This window comes from Heloderma suspectum, chromosome 2, assembly GCF_057233095.1.
Source record: "Heloderma suspectum isolate Gila_16-S chromosome 2, 16-S_ref, whole genome shotgun sequence".
NCBI lineage: Eukaryota > Metazoa > Chordata > Lepidosauria > Squamata > Helodermatidae > Heloderma > Heloderma suspectum.
This window is the reverse complement of record NC_139459.1, coordinates 77655829-77678269: the sequence shown is the minus strand read 5'-3', so window position 1 is coordinate 77678269 and position 22441 is coordinate 77655829. Positions and strand designations below refer to the sequence as shown.

At 42.5% G+C, this 22441-nt stretch overlaps 1 protein-coding gene across 2 annotated transcripts in view; it reads right to left on the bottom strand.

Moving 5' to 3' along the window:
* The window catches only part of TNFAIP8 (TNF alpha induced protein 8), a 69094-nt gene that overhangs the window by 22467 nt on the left and 24186 nt on the right, over positions 1-22441 (bottom strand). For both annotated transcript variants that reach the window (XM_084833938.1, XM_084833937.1), the window contains one exon: positions 15027-15120. In XM_084833938.1, the coding sequence (XP_084690064.1) occupies positions 15027-15057 (31 nt within the window). In that variant the 5' untranslated portion in view covers positions 15058-15120. The remainder of the gene's footprint in view (positions 1-15026; positions 15121-22441) is intronic.

Here is a 22441-nt window from a genome sequence, read left to right as displayed (position 1 = left end):
GTTCTTCAATTTAAGCCGAAATTTTGCAAGAAGAAGCTCATGATCTGAGCCACAGTCAGCTCCAGGTCTTGTTTTGACTGGCTGTATAGAGCTTCTCCATCTTTGGCTGCAAAGGACATAATCAATCTGATTTCGATATTGACCATCTGGTGATGTCCATGTGTAGAGTCGCCTCTTGTGCTGTTGGAAAAGAGTGTTTGCTATGAGCAGCGTGTTCTTTTGACAAAACTCTATTAGCCTTTGTCCTGCTTCATTTTGTACACCAAGGCCATGCTTGCCTGTTATCCCGGTGATTTCTTGACTTTCTACTTTAGCATTCCAATCCCCTATGATGAAGAGGACAACTTTTTTTGGTGTTAGTTCTAGAAGCTGTTGTAGGTCTTCATAGAACCGATCAACCTCAGCTTCTTTGGCCTCAGTGGTTGGGGCATAGACTTGAATTACTGTGATGTTGAATGGTTTGCCTTGGATTCGTACTGAGATCATTCTGTCATTTTTGAGATTGTACCGCAGTACTGCTTTTCCCACTCTTTTATTGACTATGAGTGCTACTCGATTTCTTCGAAGGGATTCTTGCCCACAATAGTAGGTATGATGGTCACCTGAATTAAATTCGCCTATGCTTGACCATTTTAGTTCGCTGATTCCCAAGATGTCGATGTTCAATCTTGCCATCTCATGTTTGACCACCTCCAGCTTATCTTGATTCATTGATCTGACATTCCAGGTTCCTAAACAATATTGTTCTTTACAGCATCGGATTTTCTTTTCACCACCAGACACATCCACAGCTGAGTGTCCTTTCGGCTTTGGCCCAGCCGCTTCACTCTTTCTGGTGCTACTTGGAAATACCCTCTGCTCTTCCCCAGTAGTATATTGGACACCTTCCGACCTGAGGGGCTCATCTTCCGGCGTCATCTCTTTTAGCCTTGTGATACGTTCCATGGGGTTTTCTTGGCAAGAATACTGGAGTGGGTTGCCATTTCCTTCTCCAGTGGACCACATTTTGTCAGAACTCTCTGCCATGACCTGTCCGTCTTGGGTGGCCCTGCATGGCATAGCTTATGGCTTCACTGAGTTACGCAAGCCCCTTCGCCACAACAAGGCAGTGATCCACGAAGGGGGAAAATATAAATGCCTTGGCTTAAATTCTAAAAGAAAATATTTTATAATCCAAAGCTGTTCAATTTTTCAGAAAAAAAACAAAAATTATCGTTGGTAAAAAACATTTTTTTCTTGAATTTTTCATTTTTTTCCCCCCAGGTCTTCATATCTGTAAGTGCAATATAATGTCCTGGCACACACTGCTGAACGCACAGAACATACAAATCAGTAAAACTAATATTTATTTTTCTGTAGACAAATGTAATGATTGAAAACATTACTTATATTATATTACCTTGAGAGAGGGAGTGGTGCCTGCTGCTTTAAAAGAGGCAGTAATTAGACCACTCCTGAAAAAGCCTAACCTGGACCCAGAGGATGTTAACAATTATAGGACAGTGGCCAACGTCCCCTTCCTGGGCAAGGTGCTTGAGCGGGTGGTTGTAGGACAGCTCTAGGCACTCTTGAATGGAACGGATTATCTAGATCCATTTCAATCGGGCTTCAGGCCTGGTTTTGGAATGGAAACTGCCTTGGTCACCCTGTGGGATGACCTCTGCCGGGAGAGGGACAGGGGGAGTGCGACCCTGTTGATTCTCCTGGACCTCTCAGCGGCTTTCGATACCATCGACCATGGTATCCTTCTGGATAGGTTGTCTGGGTTAGGAGTTGGAGGCACTGCAGTGCAGTGGTTCCGCTCCTACTTGGATGGCCGATTCCAGAAGGTGGTGCTGGGGGATTATTGCTCTGTGCCATGGCAATTGTGCCATGGGGTTCCACAGGGCTCTATTTTATCCCCCATGCTGTTTAACATCTACATGAAACCGCTGGGGGAGGTTATCCGGAGGTGTGGGCTGAGGTGCCATCAATATGCAGATGACACCCAGCTCTACCTCTCTTTCTCATCAAAACCAGGTGAGGCAGTGGCTGTTTGAACCAGTGCCTGGGCACGGTAATGGACTGGATGAGGGCCAATAAACTGAAACTCAATCCAGACAAGACGGAGGTACTGTTAGTGGGTGGTTCGTCTGCCCGGCTAGGTGATATTCAACCTGTTGTGGAGGGGGTTGCACTCCCCCTAAAGGATCAGGTTCGTAGTTTGGGGGTGCTCTTGCATCCAGAACTGTCACTTGAGGCACAGGTGAACTCAGTGGCACGGAGCACTTTTTATCAGCTTCGGCTGGTATACCAACTACGCCCTTATCTGGACAGAGATAGCCTAGCTACAGTTATCCATGCTCTGATAACTTCTCGTCTGGATTACTGCAATGCGTTATACGTGGGGCTGCCTTTGAAAACGGTCCAGAAACTTCAGCTGGTCCAAAATAGGGCAGCAAGATTGTTAACAGGGACTGGCCTGCGAGCTCATATTACGCCAGTACTTTTCCAGCTGCACTGGCTGCCAGTCCATTTCCGGGCCCGATTCAAAGTGCTGGTGTTAACATTCAAAGCCCTTAACGGCTTGGGGCCAGGTTACCTGAAGGATCGCCTCCTCCCATATGTGCCTGCCCGGACCTTAAGATCATCATCAGCGGCCCTTCTCCATGAGCCCCTGCCAAAGAAAGTGAGGCGGGTGGCTACTAGGAGGAGGGTTTTTTCTGTTATGGCACCCCGGCTCTGGAATGAGCTCCCTAGTGAGGTTCGCCTGGCACCTACATTGTATTCCTTTCGGCGCCAGGTGAAGACCTTTTTATTTTCCCAGGCATTTTAGCATTTTAGCTTTCTAAATTTTTATCTTTGTTGTTTTAAATCTGTATTTTAAACTCCTGCACTGCTGCTAGGTTTTTTTGTGGTTGTATTGTCATATTGTGGTTTTAATGTTCTATATATTTTAAATTGTTTTATTGTGTGTTGTTTGGTTTTAATTTTTGTGAACCGCCCAGAGAGCTTCGGCTATTGGGCGGTATAGAAATTAAATAAATAAATAAATAAATAAATAAAATTATATTACTAATCATAGTTCTAATCTACAGAATATAAAAGGGAAGGCACAATGAAAAGAGCTTCCATTTCACTAACACATCTGCATAACATAATCCAGTCCATGTTTGGCACTTAGTACATGTCCACTGTGCTTTTATGAAACCAGGGCCAATCCATGGCTTCATGGAGCATGTCCACTATGATGCTGGTTTTACCCCAGTTAAGATTTGTAAAAAATCTCTCACACTGATGCTGTACTAGGGGGAAGGGGGTGTAACATATGATCTGAGTGTCCATGCTGATGGCTTCAGAAGCTCCTCTCATGATTTTTCTCCCTGGGGGGTGGGGGAATAGCATAGCATCAACTCCTAGCTCATACATTACTTCCCACTGTAGATGCTGCAACAGGACAGCTTTTTGTTGTGTTTGAGTATGAACCAGGGCTTGGTCTTCCATCTTAAAGCAGAGGTAGCTACTAATTTATTGCAGTGTTTTGTTCCTGAAATTCTCCTGTATGGCAAGTGGTCTCCATTGCCCCCATCACCATCTCCAGTAGCCAAGATGTAAAGTCATGTCGAAGTTTTAGTGACTGTGGCTAAAGAGCTTGTGACCTCAAACACCCTGCAGAGAAAGAGCGTCCAGCAAAACTACAATTCTCAAAATACAATATGGAATAGGCCTCTCCAGAAAGGCAGCACAGTTTATGTTGACCTCTCAGGGTAGTTTAAGCCCAATGAAAAACTCAACTTTTCTTCTCCCTATCAATGTAATACTGACGATTGTGTGCCCTCCCTTCTATTACATTATTGAACTATTCAGGATGCCAATGAACAGGACTTCCCCAGTTCAGAAGAGGAGCCTAGATGATCTTCTGTTGTATTTCTCTCTCTACTCCCGAATTATGTCACATTTCCTGTTGAATTAAGCAACACCTTTAGAAGGAAGAAAAGGGAGAATGAGGGTAAAATATTAAGTAGCACCCCTTGGAGACACTGTGGAACCATCTCCCAAAGCAGTTTTCTTCCAAGGATTTTCTTACGCACCAAGACACACCATATTTCAAATGCACACAGGCAGAATAGAGGTTTCAACTGGTTTCCAGACCATATTGTACTATGAACATTATGTTCCAGGCAGCTACCTCTAAGTGTTCACTGAATGCATGTATAAACTTTCTTCTGTTGCCAGCACCCATTAGTTCCCATGGTATTTAAAAAGAGGGCAGGTTTCAGGCATAGGATGCATACTTTTAAGTAAAATTAAATAAACTTCCACAATACACTGAGTGTCTTCTCACTGGGAGGATGCAAAATGAAGAACCAGTTGAAATCAATCACATCATTTAATGCCCTAATGGGAGCTCATGTAAGACATTGGTCCGGTTTAGATGATCATTCCAGACTTCAAAAACAATAGTTCTCTCCTCACCCCTCCCATTGTTTGCTGGCTTTCATGTGAAGATCCAGGCTTCTGAACCTGGCTTTTGCTCCTGTTTTGTTAAGTAAGTTACGCCAGCGTTTCCAATTTGTACATACTGAAAAACTCTAGCCTAACAGAAGCCAGGATCCTCACATGGAAGCCAGCATGTGATGGGAGAGGTAAGGTAAAAACGCTTGGCCCTGATGTTCATTCCCAGCTTCATAAACCATAGTCTGAACTGGGCCAGTGACTACATTTGGCTGCAATAATAAACTCTAGTTTATTGTTAAAGGAATGACCTATACAAGCCTGAGGCACATATGCTCTCCCCTCCCTTTCCTTCTCTGGCACTAACGTGAAGAGGAGATCAGAAACTTTACCTTCAATTATAGATTAATCACAGTCTAGCATGTTGTCCAAACCCTAAATGGTGGTTAATCTTAACTGTAAGGTTAAGGTTTTTAAAAGTTCATCATATTTTAACATGCTTTGTGGACCATCTTGAGATCCAAGACAATAAGTGTTAGTAGAAGGCCTGATCCATGTTAACACTGTATGGTGTCCCCCCCCCCCCCCGCCTTATATACAAAAACATTGGGATGTATGATTTTAGTGAGACCTCTGTGGCTACGATAGGCTATCTGTTCTATGAAAAAAACCACGCACTCACAACCACTGTCCATTAAAGAAATATGGTAAGTACATTTTGAAATCTCTAAATGGCTAAATATGTAGATATTAATAGCCTGACTTGAGAGCTGGAAAATGTCACTTATGTGAAACTTTAAGAGGTCAATAAAGCCAAAGTGGATAAACAATGTGTAGCAGCCATAAGTGGAGGGAAAACTATATTGCTTTAACGGTTATTTACTTAATGCTATAAAGAATAACTCTTGCAGCACCATGTTCCAAGAGCTGTTCATTCCAAGTCACAGTATTACGTATTATCAATAACTGCAGTTACACTGTTTAAATCCTATTTAACTCTGTACTGCAGTTTATCCTTCCATCATGATGGGCCTATTTATTTAATTAGAAGTATCAATTTAAAAACAAGTTTCTACTTTCCCTTCCACCAATCAGCACCACTTCCACCAGCCCGTGCCTAAGCCAGCTGAGGTCACACAGACTCCTGAACAACACTGAGGCCGCTGTGACAGGAAAATCCAACACAAAATGCATTTGACAAAACCCTGGATTTAGGGCAAGAAGCGCTGGGCTAGCTATGGAGAGCAGTGTGCATCATCTGAATTAGCGATTTGGAGGTGAAGTAGAACTGAAGTAAAAGCCCCATGTAGATGGGGTCCCCAGGGGCTGGGGACGATGACTCTATTCTGCTCATGGAAGGGAAGCTAGGATCCAAGCCAATATAACATTTTAAAAAAATAAATAAAGGATAATTAATTTTATATAGCCTGCTCATTAGGAATGCTTTATGCAAAAACTTTATTTACTATTTTACTTCACCATGAATACCCATTCTCATATGCTAATTGATTTCTGTACGTTATGTTTGCATTTTGTGCTACTTTGAACACATATACAGGACAAAAAATAAATTTGTGAACAACTGGAATAATATTTAGAAACAAGGGTATAATGTAGATATTTATGTTATGAATTATGTTTTAAAGTTAAGAATATGCAAAACTCTAAAACTGATTCCAAGAGGCTTTTTATTGGTGAAAATTTTCATTAGGAAAGCAAGCAAAGTTAAACTCAAAGTTGCAAATGCACTCAGTACAAATCCAACAATCGAAAGTTAGTATTTGCTGCTTTTAAAAAAATGAAATTTGCTGAAGTCACCAAATCTCATCGTACATTATCTGATAGAGTTGACCGTGCACATATGTATTTGTACTGGCTTTAGCCTATCTTAGAAATAAGTAGTTAACATTTACCAGCCCACAAGACGCACATAGCCATTCGGTTGCTGTTCACATACCTACATATCACATGAAAGTATTAAATCACGAGTCTGGCAAGCTTCATGGTAAGGTGGGCTAAGGTATAATGTAATGCTAAATGACTGAGAAAATTTTACTTTTAAAGCTACTGTTTCCATGAGAGGTGAACCTTGCTTCCAATTGTTTGCCCAACAAGTGCCTTCCCAATCCTTCCCTTGTGAAACATGAGTCCTCCCCACCAGCCTTAACCACAGTTAAGCATGTTGGGTAGCATCCAACGGTGTCCACCGTAACATCCAGTTTAGGTAGCATCCTCTGAGGCATCCAGACAGTGAGTGCATGATCCCATAGCCTACTCCCAATGGTGTAACTATGGTTAAGCAATTGGAAGTATTGTGAACACTGACCCTAAGATGATGGTATTCATTCATGCATGCCCTGTTTACATCCCGACTAGGCTACTCTACATGGTTTTGTCTTTGAAGATGGTTTAGAAGCTTCAAGTCATCTACAATGCTACTGCCCAGTTACTTGTGGAGGCCAAGAAATGGAGCAAATCCTGCTGGTGCATTTCTTTCACTGCTTTCAGGGTGAGGGCACAGGTTTTTTATACTGCATTAGGTGCCTCCTTAGTAGAGGAGGCTGGCTATGATGTTTGGTCCCAATCCTGCAAACCCCCAAGGTGTTTTAGCCACTCCCCCCTTTTTGGTGCACTCAGGATTTTCACTCCTTGGTGGGTGATCATGCAGGGTTTTGACGCTGGATTGGGTGCCTCTTGACTGGTTTTGTGTGTATGAAGTTTTGTCCCAAACTTCCAGCACTCCAGAGTGGAAACAGAGCCACTGCTCAGGCAGGAGGCCTGCAGCAGGGCAGGGAGCGGGGGCATGAGTCAAATTACACACAATAGCTTAATAAGCTACTCACAGTAGCTTATTAGCCTGCTCTTGTGACAGGGGATCATGGGCTATTTAAAAAATAAGCTACTGTGAGTAGCTTATTAACCCATCATGGGCTATCATGAAGTCCGAACGTGGCCTCAGATAGTTCAGGAATGGGTGTTTCAGAACATTATAATAACACTATTTTTCAAGTGGGGAAGTGAGCGGTCATGGGGATCATACACTTGTTTTTGTAAGTTCTGATCCTTTCATTACTTGTAGGCCTATTACAAGAACTTTGTAATAATCATGCAGCTGAAGCAGAAAGATAAAGGGGGCGCAACTTCAGGAACAAATGTCAACTCTTACGTATTGTAGTGTATTATGTAGTGTGTTAAGATCATTTAACATTTTAATTCTGCTGAATTTTATCAAGATATGAAATCAGAGTAGTGCAAAGAAGGACGACCAATTCTTTCTCCTGCCATTCCATTCATTTATTTATTAAATTTCTTAACTGCCCATCTGGCCTGTCACCTGGCCACTCTGGGCGATGTACAATAATACAACAGCTTAAAACAATAAAATGCCACATTAAAACATCGTATTTCTAAAAATACCCTAACCCACCCCAAATGTCTGCCTGAACAACCATGTTTTAATGTGTGGTGGAAGCTCATTAAAGAGGGGGCATGGAGGAGTTCCCTAGGGAGAGAGTTCCACAGAGTGGGGGCCACCACAGAGAAGGCCCTCTTCCTCATCCTCACCAGCCTAGCTGTCCTGGCTGATGGGTCAGAGAGAAGGCCATACAAGGCTGATCTTGTTGAGCAGCTTGTCTGGTGTTGCTGGAGGCGCTCCTTGAGACCAGTGCAACTCTTTCAGCACCGGAGTAATGTGATCACACCGGCAGCTGCCTTTAATCAGGCGAGCTGCCGTGTTCTGCACCAGCGGCAGCTTCCGAACCGTCTTCAAGGGTAACCCCACGTAGAGCACATTACAGTAGTCTAGACGAGAGGAGACCAAGGCGTGTACAACCGATGGGAGCAGATGGTCGGGAAGGTGGATGGAGTTGGTACGGCGCTGTCTGGCTCACAGCTGACACCTGAACGTCCATGGACAGCTGGGAGTCTAAAATGACCCCCAGGCTGTGGACCTGGTCTTTTAAGGGTAGCCGAACCCCATTCAACACCAGGTCAACATCCCCCAACCTCCTCTTGTCTCCCACCAAAACTACCTCGGTCTTGTCAGGGTTCAGCTTCAGCTTATTCCTCCTCATCCAGCCACTCACCGTCTCCAGACATTTGGACAGGGATTCTACAGCCAACCCTGGTGAAGATCTGAACAAGAGGTAGAGCTGCGTGTCATCTGCATATTGATGACATGGCACCCCAAACCTCCTGATGATAGCCCCCAGGGCTTCACATAGATGTTAAATAGCATTGGGGAGAGCATGGAGCCCTGTGGCACCCCACAAGTGAGCAGCCACGGGTTCAAAACCTCCTCTCCCAGTGCTACCCTCTGGTACCTGCCGGAGAGGAAGGACCAGAACCACCGTAATATGGTGTCTCCAATGCCCAACCCCTCCAGGTGGTCCAGGAGGATACAGTGGTCAACAGTATCAAAAGCCACTGAGAGGTCGAGGAGAACAAGGAAGGAACATTCACCCCTATCCAAAGCCTTCCTCATATCAGATCATTATAGTGGTATTATAGTAAATGCAACACTTCTTAAATACCATCTAAAAACTACTACTTTCAACCAATTAAAGAAGCATTCATTTCAGTCCTAGTTGCCTGAATATGCATATGCTTATGAGTGTGTCAGTTTCCCACTTACACAGAAGTACATTGTGAAAGAGTAAAGAGAAACAGGTGAGGCTCTACACCTACCAGATTAAAATTCACTAAAAAGTGTTATTGTAATATAGCCACTTGTTAAGAAGGATAAGTGATTTACAGCACAATTTTGTATGTGTCTACCCAGAAACATATCGAAATCAGATTGATTATGTAGATTGATTATGTACTTTGCAGCCAAAGATGGAGAAGCTCTATACAGTCAGTAAAAACAAGACCTGGAGCTGACTGTGGCTCAGATCATGAGCTGCTTCTTGCAAAATTTCGGCTGAAATTGAAGAACGTAGGGAAAACCACTAAACCATTCAGGTATGACCTAAATCATATCCCTGATGAATATACAGTGGAGGTGAGGAATAGATTTCAGGGATTAGACCTGATAGACAGAGTGCCTGAGGAACTATGGATGGAGGTCCGTTACATTGTTCAGGAGGCAGCAACTAAATCCATCCCAAAGAAAAAGAAATGCAAGAAAGCAAAGTGGCTGTCTGATGAGGCTTTACAAGTAGCTGAGGAAAGAAGGGAAGCGAAAAGCAAGGGAGAAAGGGGAAGATATAGCCAACTGAATGCAGAGTTCCAAAGAATAGCTAGGAGAGACAAGAAGGCCTTCTTAAATGAACAAGGCAAAGAAGTCGAGGAAAACAACAGAATGGGAAAGACTAGAGATCTCTTCAAGAAAATCGGAGATCTCAAGGGAACGTTTTGTGCAAAGACGGGCATGATAAAGGACAAAGAAGGCAGGGACCTAACAGATGCAGATGAGATTAAGAAGAGGTGGAAAGAATACACAGAAGAACTATACAGGAAAGATCTGAATGTCCCTGATAGCCAGGATAGTGCGGTCACTGAACTTGAGCCGGACATCCTAGAGAGTGAAGTCAAGTGGGCCTTAGGAAGCATTACTAACAACAAAGCTAGCGGAGATGACAGTATTCCAGCTGAGCTATTTAAAATCCTAAAAGATGATGCTGTTAAAGTGCTACACTCAATATGCCAACAAATTTGGAACACTCAACAGTGGCCACAAGACTGGAAAATGTAGTTAACATTCCAATTCCAAAGAAGGGCAACGCCAAAGAGTGTTCAAACTACTGTACAATTGCGCTCATTTCACATGCCAGCAAGGTGATGCTCAAAATCCTACCAGCTAGGCTTCAGCAGTATGCGAACCGAGAACTACCGGAAGTACAAGCTGGGTTTCGAAGAGGCAGAGGAACTAGAGATCAAATCGCCAACTTTCGCTGGATCATGGAGAAAGCAAGGGAATTCCAGAAAAATGTCTATTTCTGCTTCATTGACTACGCTAAAGCCTTTTTTTGTGTGGATCACAACAAAGTGTGGCAAATTCTTAAAGAGATTGGGGTACCAGACCACCTTACCTGTCTCCTGAGAAACCTGTACGAGGGTCAAGAAGCAACAGTAAGAACCAGACATGGAACAACCGATTGGTTCAAAATTGGGAAAGGAGTACGACAAGGCTGCATATTGTCACCCTGCTTATTTAACTTCTATGCAGAGTACATCATGAGAAACGCCGGGTTGGATGAATCACAGGTCGGAATTAAGATTGCCAGGAGAATTATCAACAACCTCAGATATGCAGATAATACCACCCTAATGGCAGAAAGCGAAGAGGATCTAAAGAGCCTCTTGTTGAGGGTGAAAGAGGAGAGTGCAAAAGCTGGTTTGAAACTCAGCATTAACAAAACGAAGATCATGGCATCTGGCCCTATCACTTCCTGGCATATGGAAGGGGAAGAAATGGAAGCAGTGACAGATTTTATTTTCTTGGGCTCCAAGATCACCGCAGATGGTGACTGTAGCCGTGAAATTAAAAGACGCTTGCTCCTTGGGAGGAAAGCTATGGCAAACCTAGACAGCATAGTAAGAAGCAGAGACATCACCTTGCCGACAAAGGTCTGTCTAATCACAGCTATGGTTTTCCCAGTAGTAACGTATGGCTGTGAGAGCTGGACTATAAGGAAGGCTGAGCGCCGAAGAACTGATGCTTTCGAACTGTGGTGCTGGAGAAGACTCTTACAAGTCCCCTGGACTGCAAGGAGGTCAAATCAGTCCATCCTAAAGGAAATCAACCCTGAGTGCTCATTGGAAGGACAGATACTGAAGCTGAAGCTCAACTATTTTGGCCACCTAATGCGAAGAGAAAACTCTCTGGAAAAGACCCTGATGCTGGGAAAGACTGAAGGCAAAAGGAGAAGGGGACAGCAGAGGATGAGATGGCTAGATAGCATCACTGATGCAATGAATATGGACTTGAGCACGCTCCGGGAGAGAGTGCAGGACAGGAAGGCCTGGCGTGCTATGGTCCATGGGGTCACGAAGAGTCGGACACGACTGAATGACTGAACAACAACAACCCAGAAACAAATCCCAGTAAATCCAGTGAAACTTACTTTCAAATAAGTATGTACAGAATTGCAGCCTTTGCCAAGCATGCCCCCAACTTTCCATTCTCTCTTTGCTCCACCTATCCCAAAGCTAACAAAGTAGCTGAGATATCCAGCTGCTTTAATTCCAACTGTCCAAACTGTGCTGCAATACCACAGCATTATGTAACGAGAAGCACTACTACTAAGGAAGGAGGAAATATCAGTTCCAAATCAACTAGACAACAATTATTTTAATCAGGATTGGAGTTTTCACATCCCCTTTCCTGCCACAAGTTACAAGAATTTGAGGGTATGTTATATTACAGAACATTGAACTTACACTTAGTTGGTTGGGCTATGCATTTCTCCAATGCAGAGACCTTTATAAATAGTGCTTGGACTAAAATTTAAAGCAAAAAGTAACAAAAACACATTTGTATTGATCCAGAAGACAATACATTGTGGCTTAAAAATCAATTGCAACGCTCCAGCGTAACTGCTCCTTAGCAGCACTGTTTTCTTTTAGTTTGCATCAGTTATTAAAAGACCAGTATGTGAGCAATCATCATCTGGAAATTATAGAAAACAGTGAAAATACACAACCTGCGAAGCTGTTGAAGTAAACATTTTCTCATTAATTGGAAAACTGCTAACATGAAAATTAAGAGCCCAATCTTCCTAGTTCACACTATATTTTACAACTAATTGTGATACTTTAATTTTAACAATTTGTATCCTGCCTATCTGAAAAGCACTCAAGAAGCTTACCAGACAATTAAAATGCAACATAAAAATACAGCCAAATTAAAACGGTTTTTTTGAACACACACACACACAGCAGTCAAACAGCCAAAACACAATCCAGAACAGCAGCAACAGTTAACCAAAGCAGCAAGGGCCTAAACAATAGCAAGGAATTGGGCCTGATGGGTCTCTTAGGAGAGTGTCACTACTTAAAAAGCACTGTTGCTTGTAGCTACCTGCAGCTACCTGCTTAAAGCTGCAATCCTGTATATATTAACCTGAAAATAAGTCTCACTGTGCTTGTGGGACTTATTTCTGAGTATGCACGCATCAGATTGCTTTGTAACTTAGAAGAAACACTCAGAAGGCAACTTCCCTTAGGATTCCATCATCCACTGGGGAATATATGGGGTATCACCACTGGGCCCAAAGGAATAATACTTCTCTAAAGCCATGTAGCAATTCAATCTGTAATGTTCTAGGCAATTAATTTAAAAATGGAATTGGAACTTCGGATACACCTCTTGCATAATTAATATATAGTTTGATTTTGTCATTCGTTTCCTTTTTCTACATTATATTTTCATCTCAGAATATAAGTTATAAAGACAATAGCCACCTCTTCAAGATTAATGAAATGCATATTAACTTTCCAAAAAACAAAAATACAGTTGTAAACAGACACAATATAAACACAGTGGTGTCAACACTGTATTACTATTATTTTCTCTTCATTGTCCATTATAAAAACAACACAAACTACTCAGGGATAGTCAACGTGTAGTCCTAGGGCTGCAAGTGGTTCTTGGCCAAATTTTATGACGCCCTCGACCTAATATCGAAAGGCCTGTGCATTATGAAAGAACTGCTGGATTTGGCCTAGATAGGGTGTGCTTCCTGGGTGGAGCCAGGAAGTAGTTGAAGGCAACCACCCACTGCTTCTGGCCTGAGGAGAGAAAGGCCACCGTCTGAGAGAGCTCTGTGAAAAAGGCTTTGATTAAATAAAACTTAGGTTTGTTCAGAAGACGGTCAGTTTGAATCTGAGGGGTGCAGTTCACCAGCTTTGAAACACGATAGCAGCAGTGACTGAATCCTAGACAGAAGAAGAATAACAAACTATGAGTAGAGAGAGAAAAGAGAAAGAAAGAGAGGGTGAAAATGGAGGGCCAGAAGCAGTTCTTTCTTATTGTTACATGCATGTGATCAGTCCAGACCTCCGGCAAGAGTGATCTGTCCCTTCTCTGGCAGCCTGCTAGGAGAGAGAGAGGAGAGAAAGAGAAAAGAAGTGACTCACCTACTTCTAACTCTACCCCTACCCACCACTAGCTTTGGCGCCTGCCAACATGTAGCCCCCAACATTATCCAAGGGAATGTGGCGTTGACAGCAAAAGATTGCTCACCCCTCAACTACACCCTCTACCATGTAAAATTCTGCAGTGTTGCAGAAAGTAGAAGCACATCATGGCATTCCAAGTTGTCAACTGAAGTACAATTTCCCCTTGAAAAAGAAAGCAGAGGCAATTTGGATGTTTTATCTTAAACAAATGAATATGCATGTCAAATTAAGGACATTTTTTAAAGGGTTTTCTTTAAGCCTTGTGTCATGTCATGGCATGCATGCTGCTTACTCATCTAAATATACAAAAGGGTTGGAATGAACATGCTGCCAGAGGAATGCTGTACTCAGAAGTTGCCACAGGAGAATGGTTTAGTGCAGCTTACAATTGTTCATTGGGTCTGGATTCATATTTATCCTCTTATTTGACAAGAAAAGGGTAGAATGTGGAAGCTCTAAGAATTACAATAATTCAATTGCTATGCCACATTAAGTGGATTTCATTTAGCCAGGCCATGTTTTTCTGTGCATCAGAAACTCAAGTTAGAAGGATGAGATCTAAGTTGAAATACGTTCATATTGTGGGGATGCCAGATAAACAGTGGGGGAAAAGCTCTCTTAAATTTTTGCAAGTTACTTAGTTTGCTACTGGACTGGTGATCTGGTCTAGCTTATACCAATTCTTTATTCAACAGAAATTTATCTGGCTTCTTAATGTCAGGAAATTCCAATCTTTTATAAATATACCCACATTTTCTAAGGCATTCTCCCCTCCCCTTCTCCCTACTTTAGGTTCAAATCAGTTTTTGTAATAAAATTTCAGAAAGCCATTTCTTCCCTTTCTCCACCAGACAGCCCCCTCCCCTCAAATTTACACTGATAAATAATCGAGTTTTCTTGGAGTATTTCCAGCAATTCCACATGTTCTTTACACAACGAAAGTTAATGAAATAGTTTTCCACCGTCACAAGCTTTGTTTCAGTACCAATTTAAACACGCATACATCAAGCAGTATGTACTCACACTAGGGGGAAAAAGATTGTTAATGCCAAGAAATTTCCTTCCTAAAAATAACGATCTTTCAGCTCTCCGAATTACACAACTTCCTTTTACAAAAGGAACAGTGCATCTACATTTTAAAAACTATCTTCCCCTTTCAAGTCACTGTTGTTTGTGAACACATAAGCACCCAGCCCATCCACATTATTAATACTTTGAACAGTATTTAGTTATCATTGCACAAAGAACAAAACATCCTTCTTGTCAAGGCTTTAGTTGCTGGATTTTCAGTGAAATATGAACAGCAGCCTTCAGATGCCTTTGCTTTCTCCCTTCCCCTATAAACAGTTCAGTGCTACAGTGGGCATAAACCTCTATTCATCTTCCCATATTGCTGCCAGAAACAGCTCTGAAGGAGACACTTATTTTTCTGTAAAGCAAAATCGTTTGAAAAATGTTAAAAGTCATACCTTCTTTAGATTCATCTGCTTCGAAGCTCATGGTATCAGACAAGATCTCTGGAGATTACAGACGACGTGCGTGTCTGAGAAGCAGCAAAGTCAACTTCTCAAAAGAAAAAGAGGGGGCTGGGATTAAGACAGGAAAAGTTCTGTGGAGTCAACGAATCATAACTCAGCTGCACTAAAAGATTCCGCCTCTTTCTGAATGGCATCTGAGCAACTGTCTCAAAGAGAGCACCTTTCCAGGCACCCATTTGCTTGGGTAGAAATTGTAGTTTATACATTTTATTCTCCTACTTTAATTTCTGAAGAGGTGGACTTTTACTTGTTAGAGCCTGTTCAGCTGTGTGTGTGTGTGTGTGTGTGTGTGTGTAAGAGAGAGAGAAGCAGTTTAGACAAAGCAGCTAAAAAGCTACCTAGGTCTAAATACTCCATAAGAGGCTGGCAAGCAGCATGAACATACAACCTCCAAATGTAATATATCTGAATCCTAAAATAACATTTTACAATTAACTTTATGATGCCTGAGACTAGACTGGTTTACAGAGAAAGTAGTGAGATTTAAGAAAAAAAAAATTGGAGGAAAAAGCCAGATTGCATTGTTTAAACAATTTCTTTGTTCCTGGTTTATTTCAAAATTTAGCAACTGGCTAAATCAGTCCATAAACAGAAGCAATTTCAGCTGGGATTTTAGAGAAATACTTTTTGTCTTCACTCCCATTATCTGTGCATTTCATACCTTTAGTGCCTAGATACTTTAAACGTTTAACCTAAGCCTTTGGCTGAATTTCAGGCAGAGACCACGCTAAGCCAAGATTTGTGGTAAGCACAGTTAAGAACCAAACCATATTCTGAATTTCCCAATGTACAAAAGAGAAACCATGACTTCCAGTAAGTAGTTTATCTGCTTTCACATTCTTCTGTCTCAGTACTCAACTTCCATAAATTCATGGGGCAGCTGCCTATGGAGGCAGAGCAATGGCTATATCTATGATTTCTCATGCATTACAGCAAACCTTATGGTGATCTGACTGTTGCAAGGTGGAGCGGGCAATGTGCAACTGCTGAATACATATATAGGCTAAAATTGCATGGTTGTTTACTGGATTTTATATAGGAAGTCAACCATATTGTTTTAGGTTACATGCATGGGTGGCATTTTCATGTTCTGTGACCACATAGATGAGCTAGAAGAGATGGAAGCAGTGCACAGGGTAGGCAGGTGTTTGCAATCCCCTCTGAGCAATGTCCAGATCCAGGTGTGGGGAGTATTGTCCAAACTGGCCCATGAACATGGTTTGCAAACCCACTCCAAATCATACTGTCCAACTGCATGCCAGTTTGTCAGTTCAGACATTACATAAAACCACAATGCCCATATTGAGTCTCACTGTTCGATGCCTCCATTTATGAAATACTAGCTATACGGAGTGTGACATAGCCTATGGATAAGTTTCATACTTTACATTATTCTCTTATGTGAGCAATGCAATTGGCTCTACCCAAGCATGACGTAAGTAAATTGCTTCAATGTTCACAGTTCAAGATTAATATGAAGATTCTAATGTTGTGTTTACTCCAGTAACAGCTCCTTACAATCCATGTGCCTTCTTGAAGAGATATTAGTGGTCTTTAGTGAAGGACTTCAAAATGAAACACTTGAGCTAAAAATATATAAAAAAATAAATCCTGATTGCAGTACCTGACTCAGAGCACACATATAATAACTATGACATGTGCAATTGACGAAGCATAAGTGGTGCTCAGCAACTTAAGACTCATGACTCTTTATGCAACAGCAGCCTACTTTGACAGATGCATGATTGAAGCAGCTCCAAGAGTTGCTACAATTGTGCCAATCATGGTAATTGCCATTCAGCGTATTGTTCTATCATGGAGACTGTATTCATGCAAACAGTGTATAAGCTGGTTTTGAACTAGGTGGTTGTTAGATCACTTCTGAAGAACCCCCATCCCCAACTTTGTGAACAGCTACTACCTTGTTGTCACTCTCTTAGGCAAGGTGCTCAAGTGGCTGGTGCAGCTCAACACCATACACTACTGAATGACATGGATTTGGACCTTTTTTCAATCCAGCTTTAGGCCTGGATTTAGGTTCAGGTTATTCTGGTCAACAGGACAAGGCAAATGTAATGCCGTTGATTTTTCTCGGCCTTCTATACTGTTGACACTTCTGTGGCTTCCTATACTGTTGACAACAGAAAGAGGTGAGCATCCAAAGCAGATCACAAAGAAGAGAAACAGGTTCTCAGGATGTTGTCCGATTTGTAAATTTTATTATCATTTATGTTACAGCCCCCTGAAGAAGACCTAAAGTAAAAAAAAAGGCCAAAACGCATTGGGCTTATTATTAGAAATTCTATCTTGCATCCTGAGAACCTGTTTCTCTTCTTTTTTATTTCCTATACTGTTGACCATGGTATCTTTCTGGACAACCTGTCCGGGGCAAGGAGCAGGAAGCACCATTCTTTGGTGATTCTGTTCCTAAATAGCAGACAGGTTCTGGAAGGTGGTGCTGGCTTTGTTTGTTTTTGCTCCCATCCCCACCCCCCACCCCATGCTATTTCACATCAACATGAAAGTGTCATGTAGACAGAGAGTTTGTCAGGAGGGTTGGAATGAAGAGTCAGATTCAAATGAGGTAGTGGAGGTGCTGAACCCACGTCTGGAGTCTCTAATGGCTGAGGGATGCTATAAACCAAAGCTCAAACCAGATAAGATGGAGGTTCTGTTGGTGGATTATTTGCTTGACCAGGGCAGCAGTGTTCACCCTATTCTGAAAGAGCACGTTCACAGCTTGGGTATGCTTTTGAATTTGACCATGCCCTACTTTGGAAATATCCAGATCTGATTACTTAAACTAAAAAAAATAAACAAAGTCATCGCTGAAATGTTCAGAAACTTCAGATGGTTCAGAATACTATAAACTGTGGAAACCCCTTTTTAACAGGTGTTGAAAAATCTACATTCGTTTCCAGTAGGTTTCTGAGCTCAACTCAAAAGTTGTTTTTTGTTGGAAAGACTGGTATGATTTACAGCATGGGTTATGGTCCCAGAAAGCAGCAGTTCCTTCTTTTAATAACTAGAGACTGCATGTGTGGTCAATTTAACTTCTGAAGCTGACACTCGGCAAAATGAGACTTCAGAATTTTGTTTTGAATTGGAACCATGGCTGAGAGCAGACAAATGGTGATTCCCAAACTAAATGCAGAGAACTATCATGTATGGTGCTTCGGATGGAGAAGCCAAGGGCATCTCTACACCAGCCTACGGGGCTTTCTGCTTCCATTTTAAATGAAGGATCATGACAACTCTCTTTTTCACATCCTTCCTTTCCCCCTCCTTCTCCCCATATCTGAGTCTTCCATTATCTTTCATTGACCTCGCTCCTCTTCTTGCCGCTTTTACTCTTTTCACAGAGGAAACTCAAGCGGAACACAACGGGGTAATTTGAGAGCTCATTATCTGCTATCTATTTAAAAATGGCACAAAGGGCATTTTAGTGCAGGAGGGACTGGAGGAACACGATGTCATGTAAAGAGCCTTCAAACTTCTGTGAAGGAGCAGTCTCAATTGCAGGATAAAAGCTCCATGTGAAGAAAGCCCAATTCGAGGTGGATGGGACTGGATAAAGAGCAACCTGGGACAGGAGAAGAAGCCACTGCGAGATGGGACTCCAAAGATCTTAAAGCAAGAAATGTATTGATACAATGCTTACCAAACAATCAGATATTAATAATCTGATTGTCTGGTAAATCCCCATGCATCTATAGGGAGAAAGAACAGCTGCAGATATGCTTCAAATGCTGCAGAAATTATATGGGGAAGATGAGACTCAGAAACAAGTTTTATTGTTTAGAGAACTATTCTCTATAAGCTTAAAAGAAAGAGGGGACACTGATAAGCATATTGCAAGTGTACTAAAGATAAATAGGCCAGATAAGCTGGCCACGTTGGGGCAAATATCAAATGATCAGCTAAAAATGGGCCTATTTCTAAGCTCCCTTCCATGAAGCTACTCCGCATTTGTTTCAGCCTTTAATGCAAAAGAAAGAACATGAAGTGACTTGCTAAGCTTCATAAGTGGAGAAGCATTGAGACAAAAGGCTCAGGAGGAGGTTGAAACAAAAAGTAGCATTACATGTTCACCAAAAATAAGTCCCAAAGTGGGCATGTGAAACCCAATCAAGGCAAATCAAGCAGACACAAAGAAAGAAGCCCCCCTCCCACGCTTTAAATGCAACAAAAAGGCCTGCCACCAGTGACAGTGGGCGTCTCTACATTTCCGGTTTATTGCACGTTCATGATTGGCCACTTACTGAATTGTGCAGGTCCATTACATGACAATGTCATTGTCCAGTCATTATCCCACCATTTCTGCCTACCTATCCCATGTTTTCCTCAAATGGAAAAAAATGTGGTATTTTTTCAAATATGTGCAAATGGAGCGCCATGACCTCCCCGTGTATTTTTCCTCGAGCACAAATGAACTGCTGTGCGTGGGCGGTTGTTTTCGGTGACGAAGGGCTATGGGGCATGGCGCCTTCCAGTGCCTGTGCCATTTTGAGTCCTCGCCATTTTCGGCCTGCAGCATTCTGAACAAGGCAGCAGAGTGGCAGGTCAGCAGAGCAGTGTGCCAGCCTTCTGACCAGCTGGGATGCCCCCCTGCTGTGCATTCCCAGCGAGTAAACAGCAGAGATTGTCAAAAACACTGAAAGGGGAGGCGGGGTGCACAAGGAGATTGTGGGGGGGGGCTGTCTGCGTGTCGGTCCTCATCCACCAGTAATGTGCAAGGGGAAGGAAAGGGGCAGGAACGAGGAAGGAATTATTGCTACACCCTGAGTACGTGTAATGATTTTACATGAAAAGGTGGTGATGCCTCTGAGCAGCATCACCGCCCCCATGAGAAGGAAAGAAATGAAAAATAATGCGACGGGGACAGCCATCTAATGACCCAGTCCTGTAATGATACCAGATGGGGAAAGAACCGGCATTGATGTGGAATTCTGTGTCTGTGTGATGGAGCCCAGTGTCAGAGCAATTTTAATTCCTCTAAGGACACAGAGCCAAAAGGATTATAATCAGCATAAAAAAAAAGATCACAGAACTTTTAGTGTAATCCAGAGAAGAAATACCAAAGTTATATGGCTGATTGATAGTGGGGCATCTTTGCACATGTCTTCTGATGCTAATTTATTCCATGAATAAGGCATCATAGCTGGCTATGCTACAGGAAGCAAGGGGTACAGAATCCTAAACCCAAAGACAGACAAGATAACTGAATGCTGTTGTGTACTTTGATGAACAAGAAAAGAAGTAACCAGAGCCATGCTGGTGACAACCGCAAAGGAGCTGAAGGCAAGATCCGGGGCACAGGCCCATAACACAAATTTGCATGCATATAATGTGTGTGTGTGTATGTGTATACACACACACACAAGTCTAAGCGCACGTTTAATATGTGTGTGTGTGTGTGTGGTGTGTATAGATTACATAAATACATAAGAAGTGTGCACTGACACACACCCTCCCACTTCAACTAAGACCCCGATTCAGCATTTTGGAAAACATCCCGCTTCTGCTCTGGCCAATTTGTAGTCGGACCACTTCAGTTCAGCACCAAACCTGAGTCAATGTTTGGAAAAATGAGTCTTTATGCTTCCTGTTGACTACCATAGGAAATTAGAAAAAAACTGTTAACTTTTTTCTCTTGGTCAGAACTGGATGATAATTTCAGGCACAGTAGCCCCCTAGAAGGGGATGACTGCCCAATGTCAGAAAAATAGGTGCAGGGTTTATATTTTGATTTTCTTTTAATGGGAACTGCCAATAATATTTTTATTACTTGGAAGAATTGGATAAAATTTTCAGGATTCATTGCCCCATCAGAGGAGATCATGTCTGCCAAAATCCAGAATGGTAGCCACAAGGGTTTTTGTGCAAGGGTGGCCTTGACATTTTGAGGTCTCCAAAAGAATACATACTTATCTCCCTATTTTCCTTGTGGACTATTGTTCTGAAAATTACAGACAGCCTAGAGGTGTCCCTAAGCAAGAAACCAGCAAAGTTTCAGAAAGATAGGTGCAGCAGTTCATGTGGAAGAGAGTTCTCTAGTTAGGAGGAGGGAGTGATTTGCTTTCCCTTCCCTTCACCCGTTACCCAATAGTTTGGGGGTAAATTTGTATGAAAATGCACAGGTCATTAGAGGTGTCTCCCAGGCAAAAAACCTGCAATGTTTCTGAAGGATATGCATGCATACAAATTTAGAATGACTAGAATTTATTTACATTTCACCACTGTTAGTAGCAAGGGAACATGGAAGGTGAGAAGGTGCTATTGCACTCATGTCCTGCTTGTGGGTTTCCCATGGGCGTCTGGCTGGCCACTGTGTGAACAGAATGCTGGACTTATGTTCTTAAATAGAGAGTGCCTCTGAGCATGTGCAGAATGTTTTTCTTTCACCACTGAGCACTTACATTCTCTCCCTACCAATTCTATTCCCCTCCATACAACCATCCCTCCTCATCCCACCATCTTCCAGCAACTCTTCATCAAAACAGATGTCTTGTTTTGTGCAACTCCTCTCTACCTCCTCCTTGTTATGCACAAGCTCTCACTGTATCTTCCTCCCCATAACTTTATTTGTGCCAAGACTTTACCAGGATTCAGCCAATGAGTCTGTTTTCAAAACTAGGGCTAAGTTATGGAGAAACGCTGAGCAGGTACTAAGTGCCTTTCCCTCACCACTGAAGCTAGAGTTCATGCAAAAAAAAACCCCAAACCCACAAATGACAAAACATGCATAGGACTGAGCTGAAAGGGTAGTCAATTCATCAGATGGAATTGGGTAGGCACTGTATTAAGCCTGCAGTACCATGCTCACAACTCCGGACTTATTTCTGAGTAAACATGCAGAACACCAAGGTGCAAGCCTCCCTGCAAAAGTAACTTGTGCTGGAATCCTATGCACACTTTCCCGAGGGTGTTAGCCTCGTTAAACATAACGGGGCTTCTGAGTAGGCATACATAAAAAGGTAAAGGTGTCCCCAACCAGTCGTGTCCGACTCTAGGGTGCGGTGCTCATCCCCGTTTCTAAGCCGAAGAGGCAGCGCTGTCCGAAGACGTTTCCGTGGTCATATGGCCGGCATGACTGAACACCGAGGTGCATGAAGGCATACATAGGATTGCATAAATTAGCAATATTTATCTCCCCTCCACTGAAAAAACAAACCAAAGACTCCTTTTTTTAATTAAAGCTTCTGTTCATAGGAACATAGGAAGCTGCCTTATACTGAGTCAGACCCTAGTCCATCTAGAATTGTTGACACTGACTGGCAGTAGCGGCTCTCCAAAGTTTCAGGCAGGATTCTTTCGTAGACCTACCTGGAGATGCTGGGGATTGA